Raw genomic sequence first — 25,886 nt, 5'->3', positions numbered from 1 at the left:
TCTGGAAAAATGTCCACATTGTAGGATTAATTCCCCTGAGAATTTTGATATATGTATGTCCTATATAAAAATATATTAGTTTTCTCTTAGTTAGTTTTTTCTCTCTGCCTTATTCAAAAAAAGGGAATAGACCCAGGCGCGAGCCAGGCCAACTGGCCCAGCCGACACCCGAGCTCCAACAACTCCACCACCACCTCCGCCTCACTCCGCCGCATCGCCCCGACCTCGCCGCCGTCGCCCCGGACCACCGGAGCACCCCCGCCACCAACGCCCGAGCCCACCTTGCCGTCGACCGCCGCGGTAAGCCACCGGACCCCACTCCACCGTTCGATCGGCAACCTACGGCTTAGATTAGATCCGCGAAGGGGTATGGTTTTATTTCATATAGATCGGTTTTAGTTTCGGTTTAGATCGGTTTATTTAGTTGCGGTTTAGTTAGACCAGCCGGTCGGTTTATTTCGGTTAGCCCATGGACGCAGTGAATCTATTAATCGCTCGCGCGTTAGATAGTTTTGAGCGCTCACTGTTTCGGCCCGTTAGCACGTTGGTTTGTTTTTGTTTTTTGTTTTTTCTTTTTCCGTTTCTGTTTTCTTCAAAATAGTTCTGTTCTTGTAAAATCTGTATCTTTTAGGTTATTTATTATTTTTAGTTGATTCTTTTTTTGTTAGTTTATAAATTTCTTGTAGTTTTTGTAGAAATTAGATTCGGCCATGTTTAAGTTTATAAAAATAGTTTTATATTAGTTTTAGTCATATTAGTATTTCTGCTATAAACTGAGCTAGGATTATTATTTTTAGGTGATTCTTTTTGCCACTGCTTAGTTTTGACCTATCCTAGCAGTAGGAACTTGTTGGGGTGTTTGTAGATTGTATTAAAATTAGTTTTAATCGAAATCAAGCTTTTCTAGTTTTATTTAGTTTGCTGCTGCTTCCTGTTGTTCTAGTTATTATAGAATTTTAGTTTACCCCTGCTATAATTTATTTTAGATTAGTTTCTGTAGTTACAGAGGGTGAACATTTATTTGCAGCAAAATAAAAAGTTTTATTTTTATTAGTTTTGTTTTAGGTATAACAGGAGTTCTATAATAGATATTGATGTGATTCCTTTTGCATCTAGTTTATATGCTGTTTTCCTTTATGTTAGTTAGCAAAACCCTTGTTTAGGTTCTGTTAAGAAGAGTGTTAGTAGGAGAAAACTATTTCTTTGTTGTTGCTTGAAGTGATGAAAACCTTGAGTTTGTTTTCCTTGAGTTTTCTTTGGTTTTGGTTTGAGTGCTTGTGTGTTTTCCTTTAGCTTGTTGTTATGTTATTTAGTGAAATACTTATTTGTGCTTTTGTTTGACTAGATAGAATTTCCGGAGTGCGAAGCTTGCTATATCGAGTCACTAGCGTTTGAAGACCATCAGCCAGACAAGTCACTTGATCATGTTTTACAATACCTATGATTTTGTTGCATTAGAAATACTCCTCCCCACCATGCATGCAGTAGGAGAATTTTAAGTTATGTCTTGAGTAGTATCATGAGGTAGGCTGAACCCAATCCCCCTTGCTACTATTGCCCGGGACGATGTAGTTTATCTTGCTATGCTCGTAGACGGGGTTGGTTGAGAGATTCATAAGGGAGATGTGAGAGTCAAGATGATGACAACCCCATGACTTCAAGCTCAAGATGGACTTCAAATTCACTACTGGGTGGAGGACGTTGACGGGCACCCTGGAGGAACCAGCGGATGGCCGAGATGCATGGAGAAGCGCCATGACATCTTGCGGAAAGCTTCACCCAGCCACGAAGAGACGGATGGATACCCCTTGACCGGAAGCTTACCTGTGCAGCCGCAAGCCATTATGGGCTCTGGCTGGGTTGACGTTAGGCGTGACTCTGGACGGACGGTGCCAGCAGATGTAGAAGAACGGTAGGACATGTATGGGTACCGGCAGTGCTCAGAGAAACTCTACGGAAGACCCTGCTTCGTTCATCCCGTCTTCAAACACCATGTAGTGCGAGGACATAAAGGAGGGAACGATTCGTGCGGGTAAAGTGCACAAGACTCTGCAAAGTAATAACCTAATCGATTAGTCGTGTCCCCGGTTACGGACAAATGAGCCTCTGGAAACTGGAGTATTTCGGAAATCTCAACACCGAACAAATAAATTAATTGAGGGGTTAATTAATAATTGGGAATGAGACAATGGTTGGCGGAACCATCTCAATAACTACCAACATTTTGTAGTAATTGTAAGCAAGTCCTTTGTTGTAGGGAAAACTGGCTTTTTCGCAAAAAACATAAAACTTAGAGCCCCACAGCCAAATTGCATATAGTGTTAGCATTATTATTGTTGTTCTCTCTATGACTTGTCGACATATTCTAAATGTTGACCTACACGGCTACAACGTCTCATGTTGCAGAGGAGTTTGCCGACCAGGAGTGAGGCTACGATCTACGCTTGGCGATTACCCTATGGAGTCGGATGGACTCGCTATTCGTCTATGCTTCCGCAGCTTTATTTAGTTTATTTCTCATGAGTTGGCCTTCGGCCGAATTTATTATGATGTAATAAAGACTCGATATGAGAATCGTGTAATAAATTCAGGTGTGATTGAACTTTGAATCTTTTCATGAATGTACTGTGTGTGCCAGCATGATCTTGGGATGGTATAGCTACACAGAGACTTGACCGATTTTGGGTCGGGTCGTTACACACTCTCATGCTTCACTTAAATTATTTTGAGAGTTGATAATAGCAATGGTAATTTGGACAAGATATGAATTTGGTCCCATAGTGATGGATATCCAAGGGGGATATAATAAAAACTTTCATATAGATCATTGGATATAATAAACTTGATTCCTTGCAATAGTTTTACGATATGGAGATAGTAATATGTGAGTCATGTTGGTGAGTAATTGTGCTTTAGTAAGAATATTGGTGTTAAGGTTTGTGATTATTCAGTGTTAGTTATTTTCAATAGTTATGCAACAAAGTTACATCCTACTTATGGTGCATTATTCAGTGTTAGTTATTTTCAATGCATGCTTATGACCGTTTTCGTTTTTTGGTTGGTCGCTTCTCAATCTATTTGCTAGCCTTCATTTGTACTAAGCGGGAATGTTGCTTGTCAATCCAATTCCTTAAACCCAAAGTTGTGCCAACTGAGTCCACCATACCTACCTATATGCGGTATTTCCATGCCTTTCTAAGTAAATTTGCATGTGCCAACTCTAATTTTTCAAAATGAATTTCCGTTTTGTGTGCCTGTATCACTCATGAAGCGACAGGGGGTGGCCGATACTTTCCATGCTAGGTATTTTATTCTCACAATGAGTGTTTATTCACTTATCATTGCACAAGAGTGTGGCAGGTGATAGGGATGCCCAGTCTCGAAATGAAAAAAATGATGGTAATAATAAATTGCTTGGAAAGTGTTGGTATGGAAGGCACCCATGGATACGGCTAGCCATGAATTGTGAAAGAATGGTGGAAATGAAAATAATTTTATCTCTAATTCAAGCCTTGAGCTCTCGCACCTTTGCAAATCTCTGCTTCCCTCTGCAAAGGGCCTATCTGTTTACTTTTATGCAATTTTTATTTTTAATTTGAGTCTTCATCTTCTCTTATAAAGCACCAACAAGATAGCACTATTGGCATACATTTGCATTGGATGTAGCTAATATTGAGTGTGTTTCATGAATGAATCAATGATTGAGCATAATGGGCTGCGCATAACTTTTTTAGCCTTGATATTTTGAAAGACATGGTCGCTTGTTAGTATGTTTGAGAATTGATGTCTTCATGATAAATTATAGACTATTGCTTTGAATCATTCAAGTCCAAATATCCATGCTACAAAAGAAAAGAATATATGATGAATATGTTAGGTAGCATTCCACATCAAAAAATTTGTTTTTATCATTTACCTACTCGAGGATGAGCAGGAATTAAGCTTGGGGATGCTTGATACATCTTCAACGTATCTATAATTTTTTATTGTTCCATGCTATTATATTATCAATCTTGGATGTTTTATATACACTTTCAAGCAATTATCTATTATTTTTGGGACTAACATATTAACTTAGTGCCTAGTGCAAGTTGTTGTTTTTTGCTTATTTTTTTCTTTGCAGAATATTAGTACCAAACGAAGTCCAAATGATACGAAACTTTTTGTAGATTTTTTTTGCTGGACAAAGGAGACACTAGAAGCTTCGGGAGAAGACCAGATGATGAAGCATGGGCCCACGAGACACCAGGGCGCACCCTGGTGGCTTGTGGGGCCCACATGGCTCCCTTTGAACTAACTCTGCCTCTATAAATTCTCTAAAATCGCAAAATCAAAAGAGGAGTCCACGAATACTTTTTTCGTCACCGCAAGTTCCAGAACCACGAGATCCCATCTGGAGGCCTTTTTTGGCACTCTATCGGAGGGGGATTCGATCACGGAGGGGATCAACATCATCCTTGCTGCCCTTTCGATGATGCGTGAGTAGTTTACCACGGACCTATGAGTCCATAGTTATTAGCTAGATGACTTCTTCTCTCTATTTGATCTTCAATACAATATTCTCCTCGATGTTCTTTGAGATCTATTCGATGTAATGACTTTTTGCGGTGTGTTTGTTGGGATCCGATGAATTGTGAGTTTATGATCATATCTATGCATGAATATTATTTGAGTTTTCGATGAACTCTTTTATGCATGATTGTTATAGCTTCGTATTTCTTCTTTGATCTATTGATTTGGTTTGGCCAACTAGATTCATTTATCTTGCCATGGAAAGAGGTGCTTTGTAATGGGTTCGATCTTACGGTGCTCAAACCCAGTGACAGAAGGGGACATGACACGTATGTATCGTTGCTATTAAGGGTGAAAAGATGGGATTTTTTATGCGTGAGTTTATCTTGTCTACATGTCATCTTGCTTAAGGCGTTATTCCGTCTTTTCATGAACTTAATACACTAAATGAATGCTGGATAGCGGTCGATGTGTGGAGTAATAATAGTAGATGAAGAATTATTTCGGTCTACTTCTCTCGGACGTGATGCCTATATACATGATCATTGTCTTGTATATCGTCATAATTATTTGCTTTTTTCTATCAATTGCCCAATAGTAATTTATTTACCCACCGTATACTATTTTCAAAAGAGAAACCTCTATTGAAAATTATGGTCCCGGCTCTATCTTTTATCATATATTAAAACCAAAAATATCTTATTGCGTTTTTCTTTTATTTATTTTATTTTGTATTTTTGTTCGATCTATCAATCAAAAACTATACAATTTAATTTTGTTCGTAACCGCCAAGGGATTGACAACCCCTTGTTTGCGTTGTGTTGCAAGAATTTGTTGTTTGTGTGCATGTGCTCCTAGCAAGTTGTTGCTTGGTTCTGCTACAGTTCTACTGGATTGATAACCTTGGTTCTTAACTGAGTGAAATACTTATCTTTACTGTACTATATCATCCTCTTCTCTTCGGGGAAATCGCAACGCAACTCACAAGTAGCATGCCATAAGAGTGAGCGCAAAGCTCCTACAAGCAAGGAGTGGCGGTGGTGGTTCCTACACGGGAACGACGACAACAGGGTTAGAGAGAGGAGAGGAAGACCGAGAATAGGAGAAGGAAGGAGAGGACAGTGGCTCGGTGGAGCACGGTCGATGGTGGGGGCATGGTCGCCATCGCTGTCACGGTCGCCGTACCACCCCCTGCTTCTTTCCCTCTTTGCTCTCTCTCACTCTGCGCCGCGAGGAAAAAATAGGAATAGGGAGGGGGTATGTCCGTTGTCCGGGTAGTAGACCCGCACGCGTTGACTAGAGACAGATTCCCATCGAACATTTTTGTTTTTGTGACGTGGCCACTAGGGCTGCTTTAGGATCCGTGTTTTTCATCCAACGGTTAAAATGGTAGTTTGCTGGGAACGTAAAAAAGTGTGACATTCCCAGAGAGCACTTTCGTTTATTTATGGGAAACATTTCGAGCCGGCAGACCGGCGGAAGCTTTCGGCCGGTCTCACGCGGGTCGCTCGATCAAAACAGAATCCTGCGGCTCCCCGCACGCGCACGCTTTTATTAAGTGGACCCCACGCACCGCTGAACCGCTGAAATATTATCTCTTCCTTGAGCTGCGACTTTATCCTCTCAATCTCGCCTTTTCCTCTGTCTTTCCCTCCCCGCAGCAGCCATGGCCTTGCTTGCTCGATCGCAAGTTCGCTGCCATGGAACAGCTCCAAGCCCGCTCCTGCGAGCACCTGCACAGCCACCATAAAAAACACAAGCTCACTGCTGGGCATGGCCCCCGTTTTGCAACTTCGACGACCCTCCTCTGCCCCTCCCTCACGCAACAGCCATGTCCGATGAAAATTTTGACTGATTTTTTATGCCAACCGGCTGTAGCTTTTTGGATCGCCGATAGTAGCTTCTGCTAAATCGGTTGCATCTTTTTTAAATCATCTCGTTTAAGCTTTTTCTTCAAAAATTTGTTTCTCGCATCTTTTTTCCTAAAATCACTGGTTCCAGCTTTTAAAATAACTTGTTGTAGCATTTTGTTCAATTGGTTGTAGCATTCCGTTCAAGCGCAAGCTTTTTGCTACAACCGTAGCCTGTTTTGTTACCACTGGTAAAAAAAAAATTGCTACAGGCATGCACGGCGGTGTTGGTTGACAGTGATGATGCTTTTTCTTTTGCTGCAACCTTTTTGGAGTTTGCTGGAACGAGGGCCCAAATTTGCTACCGGATTTGGCTTTTGCTGGAACCCGCTCCAGAAATTGCTACCATCAGCTTTTTGGCTGCGAGCATGCCGTCGCCTACCATTGATGCTGCGACCGGTATGGTGCGGCCGACGTTCATGGTGCGACGAGTTGCAACTGAGGGTCTGCTTTATTTTTTGTTACAACCATCATCGGCGTTTGCTATAACCGACAACGAAATTTGCTGCGACGAAAATGGCCAGGCATTTGCAACCAGCAAGGGGTCTTCCTTCATGACGACAGCAAGCTCGGGGTGGTCGGCGAGGACGCGGCGGCCGAGGGTGAGCGCGCAACGGCCAAGGGCGAGCGCGCGGCGGCCAAGGGCGAGAACGGCATCCATGTTTCCTTTGTGATTTCTCGTATGGAAAGGATACATGGAGGAAAGATGCGTTGACTCAGATCCGACGATGGCTGGAGATTGCATCCGATGGCTGCGGGCAGACCGGCCGAATTTTTGGCCGGCGCACCGGCGCCTAGCAGTCGCCTATATTTATTTATTATTTCACCGTCAGCGCTGTTTCCGCTGCATTCCCATCCTGAAAAAGAATGCACCGCAAGTCGATCGGAACTTGCACGCCTAGTAGGCTTCAAAATGTTGCACTTCTACATCTGACGTATCCTTTCTTCACCCGCGTTCATCTCATTCTTCTCCTTACCGCGTAAGAAACAGCAAATTCACTAAACAAGGATACACACATACATACATGACACATCAGACCACATCATTCGTGGAAGTCAGTTCATCCGATAGGTGGCAACTTGGGACGACGGAACCAACCTCATATCCTATCCTAGCCTAGCCTGTATAAACAAGCGCACCGATCGGACCGATGAGGCGCCAGCCAGCCTTGGCCTCGCCATCGCCGTCGTCTATATATCAACGGGGTGGCTCGACCAAGGGAGGCTATTTTGCAGCTTGCGCGCCCACAGCCCAAGGGGGGCGCGGCCAATATTAGAAGGCCTGTCAAATTTAAGCCAGCGCCTCTCCGACCTCCCCCCAGCCTCGGTCGCGCCCTGCCGTTGGCCCCCCTCTCCCTCCTCTCTGCGGGGGAAGGAGAGAGACGGAACCCGAGAGACAGGGGCGGAGAGGGATCAAGCTCAAGCTCACGCTCTGCCTCGCCGGGCTCCGGCCGGTCGATCGACTCCTCCTCGGCGGATGGCCGTGAGTGCTCCTCCTCCCCTCCCCTCCCCTCCCCTGGCTTCCATGTCCGTTCGTCCGCATGCATGGATGTTTCACGGCCACTGCATGGTGCATGCTTTGCTCAATTCCTGCGCTCCTAGCGTAAATTGTGGTTGATCCGATCCCCATCAAATGCGAGCCTGTTCATATATCTGGCCTGGCCCTAGCCATGTGGTTCCATCGCCTTGCCTTACGATCATGTCTACAACTCTTCAGCGTCAACCCAAATCATCGATCGCGGCATGCTGCAGTCTGTTTCGTCGAAATGGAAGCTTTAGGACGGGGAAAGTTGCAACTGCCAAGTGGCAAAATACAGCATAGAAGGAATGAAATCCAAAATTGGGTGCGTCGGAATCTAATCGCGGTGATCCGATTGTGCATATTATACCTACTACTGTAGATTAAATTTCGCCTGGATGAACCAAGGCAGGGTATGTGTCTGCTCTCTGCAGTCTGTACTCTGTAGCAGGGCTCTGCTTTCAGGAAACATTCGCACGGCCTTGTTTTCTACCGGGAGGCACGTCGCTTTCACGCGTTAGTCGGAGACACTTTCGCACGATGACAGCCGCCGTGACCATTGCCAAACCAATAATGCGATGCTATTGGCAGATTTACGAGTTGACTGGGATTAGGGTGTCGATCAGCTAAACTTAATTAGCTGGTCGTTTGTTCCAATAAACATGAACCCCCATTGCTGTTGGAGCCGTTTGACTTTCTTTAGGTTAAGTGGCTAATAGACAAAGAGTGTCTGTTATGGAAAACGGTTTTGCTGAGACACATCTAGATGTGTTGTAGGTATTGTATATCTAAGCCCCCTGTCATTGATTTGACATGAAGATTCATGTAGGTATTTACTTTTTTTTATGTTTGATTGAGTCACTTAGATATATAATGTTGTTTTAATGTTGATGAATATGTTATGTCACCTGCCTAGAAAGCCTACAATGTTGTTTTAATGTTGTTTGATATGTTTATGCCACGTATATTACAATAAGAAAGAAAAATCTAGTTTATGGTATTATGTTCATGGATCGATTATTGTAAAAAAAAAAGTGCTACCCTGCTCCCAAACATAAATGTACCTGCCATGGACAGTAAAATCCAAACAAAGAGTTTTAAAAGTTCTATCTTTTTGCATCAAACATTGGTTGGGGTTCGATCTGCATGCAAATTTTCTTGAAACCCAAGAAAACAAATTTCTTGAAGGAATGCCATTCGTGGTTGTTCAAAAGAAAAAAAAAACAAGACCAATGCTCGCGGATGTTTTGAAAATAGCCTTTTTGAAGCATTGATTTTGCTTTTCATTCAGAAGACAACAAATGATTTTTCTTCTCGAAAATCTGCACGTAGATAGAACATTCAACATGTTTGTTGCCAATTTTTTTCACTATTTTTCAGATTTTACTGTTCACAAGGATGCATATTTCCCATTGTTATAATCTAAGTTTAGTACCTCAACTATGTGTCCAGATATTCTTGTGGCCCTTTAAGTTTGACAACCCTCTATATTTCGCTTCATTCTCACTAAAAGCAGTTTTGACAACCCTCTATATTTTGTCTCAAAAAAAAACTAAAACCAGTTTTGACGACGGCATGTCAACTATTTTAGACACTTATATTGAGGAAAGCCATAAAAATGGAAGGGAAATCAGGGATTGAAGATCTTTTTGAGAAACCCAGCTGATATCAAATAAAAATTGTAGAGATGAAGATACTTTTTCAAACATTTAGAAAAATAAGAAAAATACATTTTATTTAAAACATTTTATGACAATTAGGGATGAAAAATCAAAGGAAATAAAAATGAAAATAAGAAGAAAAAAAATAGGGGAAACACAAATAATTTCTTCGGGAAGTTAAGGAGAAAGCAAAAATTATTCGGATTTTTTATGATTATTCAATACTTTAAAGAGTTATCGGAAAATTCAGTAACTTCTCTTAACTGCGGTTCAACGATGCCACAGAAAACCAATATGGGTGTGGTGTGATTTTGTGGCTTCTGATTCTGAACTATACAAACATTCTAGACAAAGACCATGGATTGATTGTATTTATATATTTTTATACAAAACTAACACAAGTAACACATTGGATACATTTGTGTACGTGCAGAATCGGCCCAGCGTGCCCAAGTTCGGCACCTGGGACAGCGACAATGTCGGCTACACGGTCTACTTCAATAAGGTGCGCGAGAACAAGGGCGCCACTGCGCCGCCGCTCCAGCGGCCGTTCAACCCCAACGACCCGGAGGAGGAAGCCCCGAGGGTGATCGCCCCGGGCTCCAGGCCGGCCACCTCCAGCGGCGACCGCGCGGCGCCGCAGCAGAACGGGCACCAGCACCGCCGGGCCGGTAGCAACAGCGCCGAGAAGAGCAAGTTCGCGCCGCCGCCGCAGTACCACCCGCGGCCACAGTTCACCCACCACCAGCCTCCGGCCGGACACGGCGGCGACAACGGCAACCACCGCCCTTCGTCCGGGCACGGCAGCGACCACGGCCAGCACCACCACCGCCCGGCCGGGCACGGCAGTGACCACGGCCACCACCACCACCGGCCGGTCGGGCACGGCGCGCACCACAAGCCGCATGAGGCGAGGTACAAGCCGGCGGGGGCCCGGGCGCGGTCCGCCTCGCCGAACCACGCGCCGGTGAGTTGCCTACCTGCCGCATTTACACGCCTCGAGTGAACTCGCGTGTGCGATGGGCTCGCGCTGACTGACGACGCGTGGCGCGCAGGGGCGGCAGAGGCCGACGGCGGTGCCCAAGTTCGGGGCGTGGGACGAGCAGAGCGCGGGGGCGCAGGGGTACACGGTGATGTTCGACCGGGTGAAGCATGACCGGGAGGCGGCCCGCCGCGGCGGGGTGCCGAACCTCCCTCGCCGCCGCATGCCGTCGCCGGAGAGCTACACGGCCGCGAGGCGGCCCCGGCACACCCCCTTCTACTCCAAGGTACGCACCTACTACTCCATACCACACCGCAGCGATCGCGCTCCGTGTGTCCGTCCTGAACCGAGACATGACGTGTGTCCGCGTGCGTGCAGATGTTCGGGTGCTTGATCCCTCACACCAGGGACTGAGACGAGGCCGTCGGAGGCTCCGGACGCGACCTTGACCTTACTTACGTGTGTGTGTGTCATTTCTGTTTTTTCTCCGTGGGCCTGGAGAGGATTGTTCTTCTTCTCCGAGGTTGGTCTATTCATTCTTCTCTTTCTTGCTCGCTCTTATGTTGGGTTGGTTTTTGCACGGTGGTTTGTGGGGCCTTTGTACGTACGGTGGGTTGTGATGTATGATTATGTGCATATTGTTCTACTGTTTTGCTCAAAAAAGAAAAAAAATGTTCTACTGCTTTTCTGGGATCTCCGTCTTGTCTTCAACTTTGCGTTTTGGCTTGATTAACATGATTCTGATTAACATATACTCCCTGTAGGAATATGTATCCACTTATGGCCTTTATCTCATCAGCATCGGAAATCGAATTTGAGTCACTATACCCTTCGATCCGTTATAGCAAATGTCATAGCTCATGGTTCCCTCCAGATATCGCATTACTCTCTCAAGAGCATTGCCAGTGATCATATCCCAGATTGGAAACAAAACAACTTAGTTTGCTCACTGCAAATGACATTTCAAGCCTCTTGCGCTAGCTAAGTACACGAGCGAGACAATTATCAGAGAGTATCTCAACCAATCTTTAGTGGCCATTTGATTCTTTTGAAGCAATACACTAGAATCATAAGGAGCTAGAGAAGCTTGCAATTGGAATATCCAAATATGTTCAACACCTTTTTCACATAATGAGATTCCACAAGAGTAATATTATTATTTCCATTTCTCAACAGCTTGGTGTTTATGATAACATCGTTTCTCCAAGGTCATTCATCTCATAACATTGAGATAAGAAAGGATTGACCTCTGTCATTAACTTTGAGTGTGGTCCCAAATATTAATATGTCATCAACATACAAGCAGAGATTACTCCCTCGCCCCCGCCATAGCGGTAGTAGACACATTTGTCGGCCTCATTAATAATAACGCCTATGGATGTTAAAGTTGTGTCAAAAGACTAGCAACCTACTTTTTCGATAAAGGGTAGATTTTATCAACTCAAAATGGAGCATCAAGAGTATACAAACACAATAAGCATACACCCGACCTCTGCATAACTAGGATGCACGCAACCAACACCAAGATGCACACACAAAAACCTACCGGCAAGTAGGAAAGTCATATAAGACCAAAGCTATGCGTAAACAAGAAAAAAAACAAAGGGGCCAGATCCACCATTGGCAAACTACGGCAATGACCATAACCGCACCAACCATCTCATGACATCACACGAATGATGAGGTTTTTCAATAATTGCGCCTTCAAGAAGGGAGCAGTCAATCATCGCCGTCGTCGGATCCAACCACCCAAGGCAGAATCTAAGTTTTCGCACATGCATATGAGTTTTCCTCTGAATCTTACATTCAAGAACCATAGCAATTCTAGCATAGAAATATAAACATTAATTACAAGCATGGAAATAAATAAGAACATGTACTACTACCTCTAAGGCATATTCCGCTGAAAGTTGCACTCTCCTAGTGTTTCTCCGTCAAGTCCATGCACACCCATCTTATGGACTCTTAGGTAGCTTTCAGTACGAAGTCTCTTTCGAAGATTAAAAGTACCCTTATTGATCAATGTTTTATTGTGATATCTCAATCATGGTGCTATTTTGACTAAGCGTTTATGGAGGGATGCGGAAAATTTCGTTTTGTGAACAGGAGGAACCAATTCAACATCTTTTTATTTCATGCATGTTTGTTGCTCTCACTTGGCATACGATTCACGTAGCTATTCATCTGTCTCCACCTACCATCATACAAAAGTACGTTCGGGACTGGTTGGTGGGGGTCCATGTGGAAGCGTGTGTCTTGTTGTGAGCAATTTGGAATTATCATAATTACTAGTGTTTGTAATAGAAGAAGGTTATCTTTTGATATACAGGATGAATCCGTATAGGATGCTCTTTATAATGTGTGGAGAATCATACATCTATAGCCTCTGGTTTCCAACCAACGGTCGCACGGGATACAATGGATGGCAGTCCAATAAGAGATTATGTATATGAGTGTAATCCTATTATCGGTTGGTTGTGATTGGTTTTATTTTCTGCATTTTGTACTTCTTCAGATGTTGGTTGTATGGCGCTAATAAAGATGTATATATGTGCACCACACGATGCAGTGGTCATGGGTATCAACTTCCTTTTCTTTGAAAAAAAGACATTTTCTAATATATTCGTGGCGGTGGGAGTTGCATAACTAGTGGAGTAAAATAGATATTCATTAGAGCTGCATAATAAACCCCGCAAAGAAATAAATAAGAGCTGCATAACAAAGGGAGACAATTGTTACCGCTCGGTAGGCATGGTCATCAATGTTTAAATCATTCAAAAAAAAGAGAGACAATTATTCTCAAATTTCAATGATTCTACCAACTTGGCTGGAAATTTGCGTAGTTAAATATAACTCAATCACGCAAAAAAAAGAAAAAAAAACTCAATCACGCATGTACTTGAGCACACCGGGGATGTGAACACCATAGAAATAGCTGTCCCAGTTGATGGACTTGGGATCGAAATCGAAGTAATATTCTTCTGCACCGTTCTCATCTTGCTCCTTCTTCATCGCCATCCTTAGCCTCTCCGTGTTCATGTCATCAAAGCTTCACACGGTCGAGAACAAACCAAGTCAAAGAGCCTTATCTTACTGTAAAAATGTTACTACATTTTGACGCGTAGGTACGCTACGTACCATCCTTTGAACAAGCTGTAGGGCGCGTAGAGCTCAATGAGCTGCACGATGAACCTGTACTTCCTGCTGAGGTCGTCGTAGCGCCGCGAGAAGACGCCGCAGAGCGCAATGTTCACCAGACGAAGCATCTGCTCTCCATCCAACCAACCCAGCAGATTGATTGAGTGATCTCATCCTCATCTCACTCCCATGTTGAAATGGCGAGCTAATTTTGAATTTACCTCGAGCGGGAGCCTGTACCTGACGGCCATGTACAGGCTCAGCCGCGCCACCGTGCTAAAGAAGCGCATCTTGTTCAGCCGGGCGGGCTCGCCCTTCCTCCCCGTGCGCGGCGGGTTGTCGTAGAAGTAGCGGTGCCCCGTGTCCGCCAGGATCGCGTAGGGCGCCGGGTTGCGCAGCGACGACGTCACGTGGTAGATGGTCTGCGCCCGCTCCTCGGAGTGCGCCGCCATGGCCACCATCATGGCGTTCACCACCATGTCCCCCGGAATCTGTTGTCAAGAACAGTTGGGTAACGTACTGGGTACGTACGTGCATTGATCTGCGTAACTTTGTAATAAGCAAACTTAATTACCACGTCCATTATCAAACTGAGGTCGACCAGGAAGAATGGCAAGGTCTGCTTGGCGTAGCCGATGACCACCGCGTCGATCGTCCTGCGGAAACGGAACATGAAGATGTTCATTCAACTAATGCTTATTGTTGCAGTTTACACACTGTCCTGAGAAAAGAATCAAGAAACAGAGTTTCTGTCACCTGATTCCCTCCATCCATCCAGGCAATGGCTCCTTGAGGATGCTGGTTATGATGCTCGGCCGGAGGATGACCACGGGAAGCTCCCCTCGCAGATGCCCCAGCAGCATCTCCCCCATTGCCTTGGTGAAGACATATGTGTTTGGCCACCCAAACTGCCGAGCCCTTCATTCATACATATATGAAAGTGTCAGCTTTACAATGTTAAGTACCAGTTGTAGCAGAAAGACGCACACAAGTATGTGTGTGTTGTTGTTTATGTCTGACCTCTTGAGGCCAAGCTCCTTCATGGTTCTCCTCTCAGCCTTCTCCAAAGAACAGTTAGCCTTCAGCTCTCTCCTGGTCTCTCTGATCAGATTTAGCTCGGATTCGATGTCCAAATGTGTGCCCTCCTTTAGTGTCTCACCCATCAAGAACGGCTTCTCTAGTATTAGCCCCTCTAGTTCACCAGCTACATAGGCTGTTCAAATCATGTAATTTATTTATGAGCTAGTAGAATTCATGATGCATGGCACCACAGTGCATAGATCATAGTCTTATACTACAGTACAGAGCTTGATTCCCACCAGTTGAAACATGAAGCAGCATCTTGAGTTTCGTACACTTCCTCGCGAACGCGCAGACGTGCTTCGCTCCCAAGACATTAGCATCGAAAGCCACGTCGTATCTGAAAAGGCATCAAATCTTGATCAATTATCTCAAGCAGCGTGTATGTTTTGTCACTAATAATCTCTTACAAATACATGTGGGGGAAAGAAATTCCTACCGTTTCACGCTGAAAGAAAAACTAATACAGTATCTTACAAGAAAAGTCCGGCTCAAACCTTTCAGAGAAGTTTGTAGTGGCAGCTATGTTGACGATGATGTCTATGTCCTTGGACAATTCTCTCAGGTTGGCAGTGTCTAGTCCAAAGTTCTCATACATGATGTCTCCTGCCAAAGGGCAGATCTTTTCTTCGATAAAATCGTCGAACCCCATACCATGTTTTTCTTTCAGAACTAGAAAGATCTCCCTCCCTGTGACCTGAAAATTACCGAAACAGCGTTCATAAATTACTGTTACAGTACTATGCAGTTTTAGAATTACTCTCGGGAGGAAGCATATTTTCTCAGAAGTGAATGCTGCTAACCCAGTTGCAGACTTGTTACTAGATTCAGAAAACCTGCAATTTTTTCAGTTTATTTGTCAAGTGCGCCGGAGAAGCCTCAACTACTACCGTGTTAATGTATCTCACATCCTTCTCCCTTTTTCGTGCTCTGTTTCCATTCATTTCCCCGCGGATATTTGCGGTAATTTTCCACTGCATCCTACTCTTACTGTCTTTACTCCACTGAAAGGATTTCTGCAGCTTCCACCGCAGAATTGCTCAATAAGAAACATCCATCTCGTGAGTGAATGGGTGGAGTAAATTTAATTGTCTTCACATGATTCATTCATGACCCTACTTCTATCGGTGGACAGCAAGATGCATTTATGCTGACCTGAATTTTGGTGTATGGCTGATTGAAGTAAAGGAATTGCTTGATATATCTAGCAAACAAATAACTGTGGTATTGATTTGTAGAAAATACATTTTATAGAAACAGTCTGTGATATTGAATTATTGATCAATACAACAAACATCTTTTAGCCAAAAAAAAATGTTGCTGAGGCCGGGGGCTTTCTCTCCTTTTCGAAAAAGAAGTCAAGACTCTTTTCTTTAATCAAGTGCCTATCTACTTTAAACCAAATGGGCAGGGAACTCCCATGAATCTTTTGTGAGCAAAGCTTCGAGAATGTGCATAAGGTGTGCATGAGTTGCGTGCAGTATGAGTTTTGACACCACCTATATTTGCGCACGTGCACACAATTAGTTATTCTTGAAGAGAATGAATTGTTCCCTCTATTATTTATTCTTGAATGCTGGAGAGAAGTTCCCTCTCTTCTTGAATGGTAGAGAAAAGTTCAGAAACTAAGCAAGGATTGCATTGTCAAGAACAAAATGGCGATGAAAGTCCAGACGCGATGGAGTTACGAGACATGTGGCCGAAAAAACAGAGGCTACGACGAGAGACTTCACCTCAGTCTGAATCCGAAGCTTTGCGGATTCGATGTCGGGAGCACGAACCAAGAGGAAGAGCTTCTTGACATCAGGCTGCACCCTCAGAATCTTCTCCACGAGAACTGCCCTCGCATCAAAACAACCAGAGTATAGCTCTCTGAGCTGATCAGCTAAAACGCAGCGCACATCCTGAACGATTAGCCATGCATGAGCACATACCTTTTCCTAAGAACCCAGTTGAACCGGTGATGAGCATGCTCTTGCCGCCGAAGTATCCTACGACCATGTCCGCGTCCATCTCGCCGATCATCGTCGCCGGGCTTGCAGTGCCTCGAGAGGGCGTGAGATTTGTGTCTCCTGGCTAAAAGAGTATCTGTTGTGTGTTAGGTTGCCAAACGGAAGTATCACTGTGGTTTTCCTGAGGAAGTGGCACTCGTGTATTTATAGGGAAGGAAGGAAGGAGAAGATGCGTTTCAGAGGACGGATAGAAGTGGTGGGTCATGTGCTGAAAAAAAAAGTGGCTCAACTCGCGTTTTCAGAGGACGGAGTAAATTGCAGAAAACCACTTCTTTTCTGCCCGCTGAGCTCCGCATCGGCGCGAACCAGCTGCTTCCCCTCATGGCAGGGCACCACCTGCTCGGCGGCGTGGGGCTCGCCCGGCTGGTTCTCTTCGGCATACAGGCTGCCGCCGGTAGCGTGGGCGCGAGCCATGGCACCGGCGCCGCCAACGCAGCAGTTGTTGCCTCCGTCCCGAATCGCCTGCCTCATCAATTACTCGTGTCGAATCCTCTTTCTTGGCCGCATTTTCCCCAACGACCCCGACGGCTCACCGGCGGTGGAGTTGCCCCGAGGGATCCTCTCTATGTGTCGAACCTTCTCTCCTGACCGACTCTTTCTTCCTTATTGACCCCGACGAGGGAGCAGCAGCAGCCTGTAGGCGCCGCCCCGTTCATGGCAATGCGGGAGGAGCAGGGGAAGGAGCACATGGAGGGGATGTAGTCGTCGTTTGGGCCCCGCCGTTGGTCGTCGTCGTGGGGCGGAGAAGAGAACATGGTTGTGGAAGCTCGATCCACATCGACGACAGGGGTAGCGGCGGGGGGCAGCGGCGCTCGATCCAGATCGGGGACAGGGGTAGCGGCACTGCGGCAGTTCGATCCAGATCGTGGAAGGGCATCTTGGGCATCTTGACCAGTCAAGTTGCCCACGTGGCGGTTTTTTCCAAGTCAGCTTCTGACAGACGGAGCCCATCTGTCATAAACACATTTAAACGATTCAAATCCGCCGATCAGTGGTATTTGTAAAAAAATTACACAAGACATGATGTTTTCTATAAAAAAATATAACATAGTGTTTTCTACTAACCTAATTTTTAAAGTGATGGTTTCCTGCAATTTACTCACTAAAAACGTAACCTAGTTTCAACTGCTACAATATGGTTGCTATTTTTACTTCAGAGATAATAATGATATTTGTTCATCAGAAATAATGGTCCCCGTCCAGGTGAGATCATTTTTCTCATTCAAAAATGTTCGAATCTTTCTTTCTTCTCAACCACTTAGTTCAATAATACAGGTAGATGAGATCATTTTTCTCATTCGAAAATGTTTAAATAGTTTCTTTTGTCTCCATCACTTAGATCAATAAGGGCATCTTCAACGACGACCCGCAAATTTCCTCTGGCATCTGCCCGCGAACAGAGCGAGACCAGTCCGCGGACACGGATGCAGGAGGCGACCATCCAACACTGCCCGCATACATCCGGCCTTTCTATTTTTTTTGAAAATCTGCATGTTCAAATAGCCGCATACATATAGTACACACGTTTAAATGGCCACATACATATAGTACAGACGTTCAAATATTACATTCCAACATTATTGTCCTCTTAACTGCCCCATAAATGCTCAATCAGATCTTCCTTCAGCTGCTTGCGAGTTGCTCGATGCCGAATTTATTGATGCATTTGAATAAACTCTTCAAGTGTGGTCAGATTCTGGTCTGAAAGTTCGATAGGATCAACCATGTTCTCAAATTCTAGAGACGCGGGAGCATCCTCACCCTCATCCTCGATGATCATGTTGTGCAAAATCACAACACATGTCATCACCTCCCACAAGGTCATAACTCCAAATGCCCTCTCGACATCATTTCTAGCTGCTTCTTGTCTTTGGGAAAAGTGAGACTTTTTCTGGTCAACTAGGTTAGAGATGGTGTCGACAAAGGAAGCCCACAGAGGATAGATACTGTAAACAACATAGTAGCCCACGTTGTACTCATGTTCATTGACAGTATAGCGGCAAGGATGAGATTTTATTTTAATCAGCCTCGCAAACAATGGTGATCACTTCGGCACATTGATTTCATTGTGAGACTCGGGCATGCCAAAGAAAGTGTGCCAAATCCAAAGATCATGTGATGCAACTGTCTCAAGAATGATGGTGTGCTTCTTAACATGACCATGATATTGCCCTTGTAAAGCCTTCGGGCAGTTTTTTCCCTTTTCAATGCATGCAGTCAAGAGATCCGAGCAAACATGGCCACCTTCTTGCTTCCGAGATTGCCAGAGGCTCTCGTTGTCTACCACAGTTGGTTTTCTTAGGTACTGAGGTCCAAACAGCTCGACCACGACAGTTGCAAACCTGACCATAGCATCTTCGCATGTGCTCTTAGACATCCGTAGGTACTCGTCTCACGAATCAGCGGTCGTGCCATATGCAAGCATCCGGAGTACGGATGTGCACTTCTAGTAACTAGAGAACCCAATCGTTCTCATGGCGTCCTTGTTTAAGATGAAGTAGTCATTATAGGACCGGACGCCATGATACAAACGATCAAAGACAGTCTTGCGCATCTGAAAACGCCGACGAAAATGGTTAGCGAAGAGTGCATCCGGGGCAAAGTAGTCGTTCATCAGTATCAAATGGTCGCACGCCCTATTGCGGTTGAGCACTCGATGACCCTTGATCGATCCCATGAAATTGAGAACATGCTCCTCCACACGTTCCGCGTCTTCAAGGACCGCTTGCATCATCGCGGTCTCATCTGGGCAGTCCTCCTCATCGAACAAGCCATGGGACAACTCAACATAGTGCTTGTATATGTACTCCAAATCAGAACCCATTGCTTGAAAGAAGAAGGAACAAATTTTTACCTCTGGCAATTCATCAAACAGTTGCCAGGCATGTTGACTATAGCAATAGCGAATGGTACCTGCAGGGCGGTCGGAGGAGAGGAGTTGAACAACGATGGAGGAGAAGCGGGCTGGAACCCGGATGGAACGCTCGAGGTGATGGAGACGTAGGTTCCGGAAGAGGTGTGGCGTGGCGGCTGGCGTGGTGGAGCGATGGCAAAGGTGGGAGAGAAAGAAGAAAGGAGAGAAAGTAGGGAGGATGGAGGCGCGGGGTCTGGGAAGGGTTTTGGATGGCCGGGGGTGTCGATTTCTACATGGCTGTTGTCCGGACTCCTGCAAAGCTTCCCACGTTTGTCTCGGATTTGCCAAATAAAGTATGCCGACCGCTCGGCGTACCGATACAGATCCGCATTGAATGACAAACCATATCCGGACCGCGTGGCCCGGACTTATGCGGGTGATTTGGAGATCCGCCTTAGAGATGGCCTAATATTGGTAGTTGGAGAGGCTAAGTCGGTTGGATGTGTCGTTTTGCTAATGGCACTGTACACATTAAGGAAGATTGCATGAATAAGTTGTGTAAAACATGGTTTTGGATACCACCTGACAATGTTAAGTCAACGGTAAACTCAGAATTTCGGTGATTTAATAAAATGCAACAAGTTCCTACTTAAAAGAATTGTAGTGAAACGAAGTCGAACATTGCACTTAAAAAAATGAGGAAAAAGGAGCAAGTTTGCTGATTTTCGTTAGTGGAGTATAAGAAGGGAAACGCACAAGTGGCCCAGCGGTGGAGAAAGGAAATAATAATGAGGAACAAAAGAAAAGAGAGGGAAGAAAGAGTGGTGCCTTCAAGTATACCAACGGTCTTACTCACACCACACGAGCTTTTAAGTCACAGCTTGCCACAGAAATCGCTGCACTCGAGCTCATCATGGTCGCCGCGTCGTCTTGCAGCTGAGCCATCATCATTTGGTAGCGCATTGCTTGTTCGAGAAGATGTGCTCATTCCTTTCTTTCCATTAGTGTAACGATGATGATTCACCGATCTTACCAAACTAAGGTTGAAGTACGAGAAGATGTGCTCGTTCCTTTCCTACCATTAGTGTAATGATGATTCACCGATCTTACCAAACTCTTATGTTGAAGTATGAGGATGTACTCGTTCCTTTCCTTCCATTATAGTGTAATGATTCACCGATCTTATCAAACTTAGGTTGAAGTAGAAAGAGGATGCTGCCCAAGAAACTCGAATATACACAATGGTTTTAGAGCAACTCTAACGGGGTGACTCAAACGGACGGCACTTGTCCGTTTTTTTTTGTTTGTTTGGGTCGGCCGCCCGTCCGGCGTCCATCCTGTTTTAGATTTGAGTCGGCAGTGCGTCCAACGCGCCAACCCATTTTATGTCCTCACGTAATTTTTAAAAAAGGTCCGCGGTCATGGATCATGCTAGCGGGCATGTCTCATGCCGGCACCATGCCAGCGTCAGCATACAATGTCGGCTTCAAAATAACAGCACACAGTTCATGCTAGCGCACTCATCAGCGGCCGGCACACATGGCAGCACATAAATATAGGTGGGACTTGAGTTCGACCACGCCATAGCGGCCCCGTGGTCATGCCGGCATAAAAAAAAGGATGACGCTTGCCGCCATAGATCACTCGACGTCAAACTTGAACATGTCGGCTTGCATCTTCTCGAACCACAGACTCTTTCTTGGCGACACGGTGTTGAGATCCACCTTCATGATCTTCACCCCGATCATCATGCTCGCGAGGGTCACTTCTTTGGTCTTGGTCTTGGCGTTGGCGGCCTCGATTTCTACCATCTTGGCTTGCTTCTCCGCCTCCATCTCAAGCCTCCTCCTTTGGATCTCCATGAAGGCGTTCATTTGCTCTTCTTTGTAATGCCGTCGCTCCTCCTCCCTTGAGTCCTTATTCCTCATCATGCCCTCCACGTTTGCGATCAAGGTGTTCGACACCGCATCCCGCTTGTCCTCCTTCTTGGAGTTGGTCTTCCCCCACGGCCGTGCCTTCTCGCCGTCCCCAACCTCCTCCACGGCTTGCTTCCCCCATGTGACTTGAGGGTGGCATATTGCGCCTTGAACTCCTCCTCGTCTTTGATGACCCTAAAGCAATGCGAGAGGTTGAAGCACTTGAATGCCTCCAATGCTTGAAATGCCTACAAATGTATTTCATTCAAGCATATTGGCAAATGGTATGCAAATGATCACACAAGCGTAAACGAAATGACACAAAAGAGGGCGGCTTACTAGCATATCATGTCTTGCATGCCAATGCCTCTCATGGGGCGGGTCTTGATGCTCTCAAGAATGGCACAAAACTTGTTGCATTCTTGTTGGATCACCCTCCATCGCTTCGAAATGGACACCCAACCGTGCGTGCTTACTATTTGGTACGGCGGAAACTTCTTGCGCTCATGAAACTCACAGTGGACACGAATCCAAACAGTTGAATGCTTTTGTTCGGTGCCTGTCTTGGGGTCTTGCCCAATGTCTCTCCAAAACTCACAAATAAGCTTGTCCTCGACAGCCGTGTATGCCTTGGTCCGCTTGCTCTTCTGCTTCGGCTTCACCCCGGCAGTTTGGTTGGCGCGCTCGTCCTCGAAGAAAGGCTCCCCTTCGATGTTGCACTCGTCCTCTTCCTCTTGCCCGTAGTCCTCCGAAAACTCGTGGTCAAGTGGGAAGCTGTCTAGGTCCAGGCCGACCTGATCATGCATGAAGGCCGCCTGATCTTGATCAAAGGTGGACGGCGTGAACGCCCCTCAGCCGTCCTGGCTTTGTGTCTCATCGGGATCGTAGCTAGCCCAGGCGGCACCGCCAGCGGCTGGTGCACCACCCTCGAAGATGATGTTCTGCATGTAGTCATCGTCGTCGGAGGCCGGCATTCCGTCGAACAGGTTGCATGCGCCCGGTAGCACGTCGGCTGGCACGTGCCGCACGTGTTTCCTCGCGCCTCCGGATGACGAGCCACCGGCCACCGGTGTAGCGTTGAGGTCGATGGGCGCAGGCGCGGGCGTGGAAGACGCCACCACGCTCACCTCAGACGAGCACTCCTCGCAGAGGTGGGAGGCCTGTGAGTAGACGTGGAAGCCAGCCATCGGGGTGCAAGCCGATGTGCGGGGCGAGTCGGGCGGCACCATCTGAGGAAACACGGATGAGCCGGTGCTGGCCGCAGCCACGGCGGTGTTGACGGGGCCGTGCTGACTAGGGTTTAACCCTAACATATCACTACTAGGGAAAACCCTAGCAGTAGCGCCGGTTTTGTGCTTACTAGTAGCACAGGTAGGCGCGCTACTAATAAGGCGCTACAGCTATTGTTTAGCAGTAACGCGTGCCGCACGCGCTACTGCTAGGACAAATAGCTGCAGCGCTTGTTCACTCCCACGCTGCTGCTAATGTAACTACTGGCAGCGTGTTTTCTTTCCATCGCTACTAGTATTGTTTTTTTATTTTTTATTTTTAGTGTATTTATGCGCCATCGTACAAATATTGGTACAATACTAGGTATGAGGTTTACATCATTATGTCCATAACGGTGCGTCAAATAAAGGTGGATTAGGTTCAAGTGGAGGCAATATGTGGTGCATGTCAAAAGTATACTACTAATCCAAACTTGATCTAGTTTGGACTAGTAGTACTTTTGATGTGCACCACATGTTGCCTCCACTTGAATCTAATCCGCCAGCACAAGCTATTTAATCATCATCATAATCATTAGCACCAACAATATTTATTTAATCACCACTAACACTAGCTAATAATAATCATCAGTCATTACCACCAACACTAGCTATTTTATCATCATAGTAATAGTGTAGCACATCATCATCCTCAAACTCATTTCTAGCTAATCACTCCTGCTGCTCTCTCTTAGATAAAACAATATAAAACATGTGTAGCTCTCCTCCTTGATCAAGTTGGAGCATGCAGATGAACATGTCTCCTAATTTTGGGTAGCACATCTGTTTGCTGCCCCCTAGTACTTGTCTGCGCTCCCCCATCACATATCTGGTCCAGTCTTGCACTATTAAGCATTCATCGCTGATCTTGAATGCACTAAAGTAACATGTAGGATATCTTGGCCGTAAGCTAATAATACTCATGGTACCTTTAGTCTCGATCCCATAAGGCACAACATTCATCGGGAGTCCCTGTTGAAGAACATCGTATGGTCACATACTTAGCAATGAAGTTTAGCTTCACAAATAATGTATGGAAAAGATGCACTGAGGACAAATAGTAAAAATCTTACCATCCTTCCTAAATAGATGTGACCGTAGTTCATGGCGAACACTATTGGTCGCACGTTTTCAGTACTAAGATTTCTAAGTCCAGGAAGAAAATTTGTCTTGACGGTATCAAGATCCTCAAGCCATGAAACATAATGACTTAGCTCCTCGCAGTTTAGTTCAGCCCCGGGACAGTAGTAGGTCCAGTCTACCAAGCGCTGGACATGTTTGCTTGCACCGAAATAAGCTGACAATACAAATTAGTTGTCAACTATTTTTGAATAAACAATATCAAAGACATAAATATGGTTGAGAAACTTATATTTTGGTGTAACTGGAGGCGTCTGCACATCGACCCAGATGTTGGTATTACCTTCAATATCATCTTTCGGACGAATATCAAAGGTGATAACCATATCAGGCTGAAATGCATAAGTCTTGCATAGTGCTCGCCATGTTTTGCATCCAAAATAGGTGTAGTCGTCTGAATTGTATAATTTTGCGTGGAAAATATAACCATGCTCGGTCTTCAAATAAACTTTTTTTACCTCCATAGTATGATTGAAACCTATCTTATCCAATACAAAAACTCTTGCATGGCAGGGGATACGCTAGTAGAATAGTAAAAAAAATATAAGTTGAAGCAAATGAAGCAGATGTCATGCTTAATTACGAAAAAAGACTTGTCGTTGTGACTTACTGTATCCACTTCGAAGTTCTCGTCTAGCTTGATGCTGAAGCGCCTATCATCATCTAGGAAGATTCCGTCGCACAGGCCGCGCTCGTCTTCGCAGTATTTGCAAATACCGAAATCCTTTTTGTCGTCAGACATTTCCTATGTTCATAGTTAAAACATTAATTGAAAATCGATAGAAGACAACTACCAGGATACTCAACACATAAATCCGGGGCACTCGATATTTCCTACATATTCTGTCAAAAGTCATGCCAAAATTCATGGAAAAATCCGGCATGACCTTTGCTAAAATAGGATATATCGAGCGCCTGAAATTTGCCGGAACGGAAATGAATCAACACTCGGCAAAACATAGGCCACTCGGAGGTGTAACCTGCAAACATGACCGGCCACTTGGATATTGAGCAACACAAGATATACATTTCAAAATATCTTATAAGACTCAAATTAGCATGCATTCAATAAGCAAAAGTAAATCATCTCATGCGTCCGTACATCGTCGAATATTATCACTAATACATCCCGAATATTGTCATACATATAACATCACTAGTACAACTAAAACCCTAGCACACGATGGGTATCGGCGCGGGCGGTGGACACCCACAGAGAAGGAACCATCACGGGATCATAGCTCTAGTGAGATCCCTGGAGAACCTGCCAGGTATTGGAGAACCTGTGCTCCAACGCAAACAAGTAGCGACGGACGTGCGCGTCCTCCTCACTGACACGGTGACGCACCACCTCCGCGGAGTCCTCGAGCCTCTGGACCATCACTGGCCCACGCGACCGCCACCAAAGAAGGTTCGGGTCAACGACAGGCTGGCTCCTCACCAACCTGTGCCCCCCGGTAGGTAGCGCCTCCCAGTACCACCCCGGCGGAGCCCAGTCCCGGACATGGCCCATCTGGTCAAGCAGGTGTCGTCCTCCGCCGACTCGACGACGAGGATGCGAGATAGGCATCGTCCACGTCGATGCGGGAAAATTGCTTTAACTAAAAAAATAGCAACAAGTTCTTACTAACTAGTTCTATTAATTCAACTAGTTCTTACTAAAAATAAACTTACTATAAATAAAAATATTCTAGTACCTAATTAGTACCTAGTTCTTACTAACTAGTTCTTACTAACTAGTTCCAACTATAAAGTGAAATAAGTGGTCAAATTTTACTTGTTTTATGATTCATCTTAGAAATTTGATTCGTTTTCACCCTTACATGAACCCTAACTCATTTGAGCCGCATCCGCATCCCATTCGTTTCCACCCTAACTAATTTGATGGAGGTAG

General features: G+C 45.3%; 2 protein-coding genes and 1 pseudogene across 2 annotated transcripts; 1 reads left to right on the top strand and 2 right to left on the bottom strand.

Annotated features, from left to right (window-relative positions):
* Window positions 1–7,670: 7,670 nt before the first annotated feature.
* Window positions 7,671–11,277, top strand: LOC125524139 (uncharacterized). Its single transcript, XM_048689211.2, has 4 exons — window positions 7,671–7,905; window positions 10,036–10,569; window positions 10,658–10,870; window positions 10,963–11,277. The coding sequence occupies exons 1-4, from the start codon at window positions 7,900–7,902 to the stop codon at window positions 10,996–10,998; spliced, it is 789 nt and encodes a 262-aa protein (XP_048545168.1). The 5' UTR covers window positions 7,671–7,899; the 3' UTR covers window positions 10,999–11,277.
* Window positions 11,278–13,281: 2,004 nt separating this feature from the next.
* Window positions 13,282–17,666, bottom strand: LOC125521627 (fatty acyl-CoA reductase 1). Its single transcript, XM_048686687.2, has 10 exons — window positions 16,737–17,666; window positions 16,536–16,639; window positions 15,300–15,499; window positions 15,042–15,142; window positions 14,743–14,935; window positions 14,479–14,640; window positions 14,297–14,378; window positions 13,944–14,213; window positions 13,723–13,850; window positions 13,282–13,633 (listed from the first exon to the last, which is right to left on the bottom strand). Exons 1-10 carry the CDS (start codon window positions 16,825–16,827, stop codon window positions 13,468–13,470), a joined length of 1,497 nt encoding a protein of 498 aa, XP_048542644.1. The 5' UTR covers window positions 16,828–17,666; the 3' UTR covers window positions 13,282–13,467.
* A 3,642-nt stretch (window positions 17,667–21,308) lies between these two features.
* Window positions 21,309–22,771, bottom strand: LOC125536690 (uncharacterized; annotated as a pseudogene).
* Between the last annotated feature and the right edge of the window lie 3,115 nt (window positions 22,772–25,886).

The sequence above is a fragment of the Triticum urartu genome, chromosome 7A (assembly GCF_056163025.1).
Source record: "Triticum urartu cultivar PI428250 chromosome 7A, HENAU_Tu73, whole genome shotgun sequence".
NCBI lineage: Eukaryota > Viridiplantae > Streptophyta > Magnoliopsida > Poales > Poaceae > Triticum > Triticum urartu.
The sequence above is the reverse complement of the archived record's forward strand: the minus strand, read 5'-3'. Positions and strand labels throughout refer to the sequence as shown.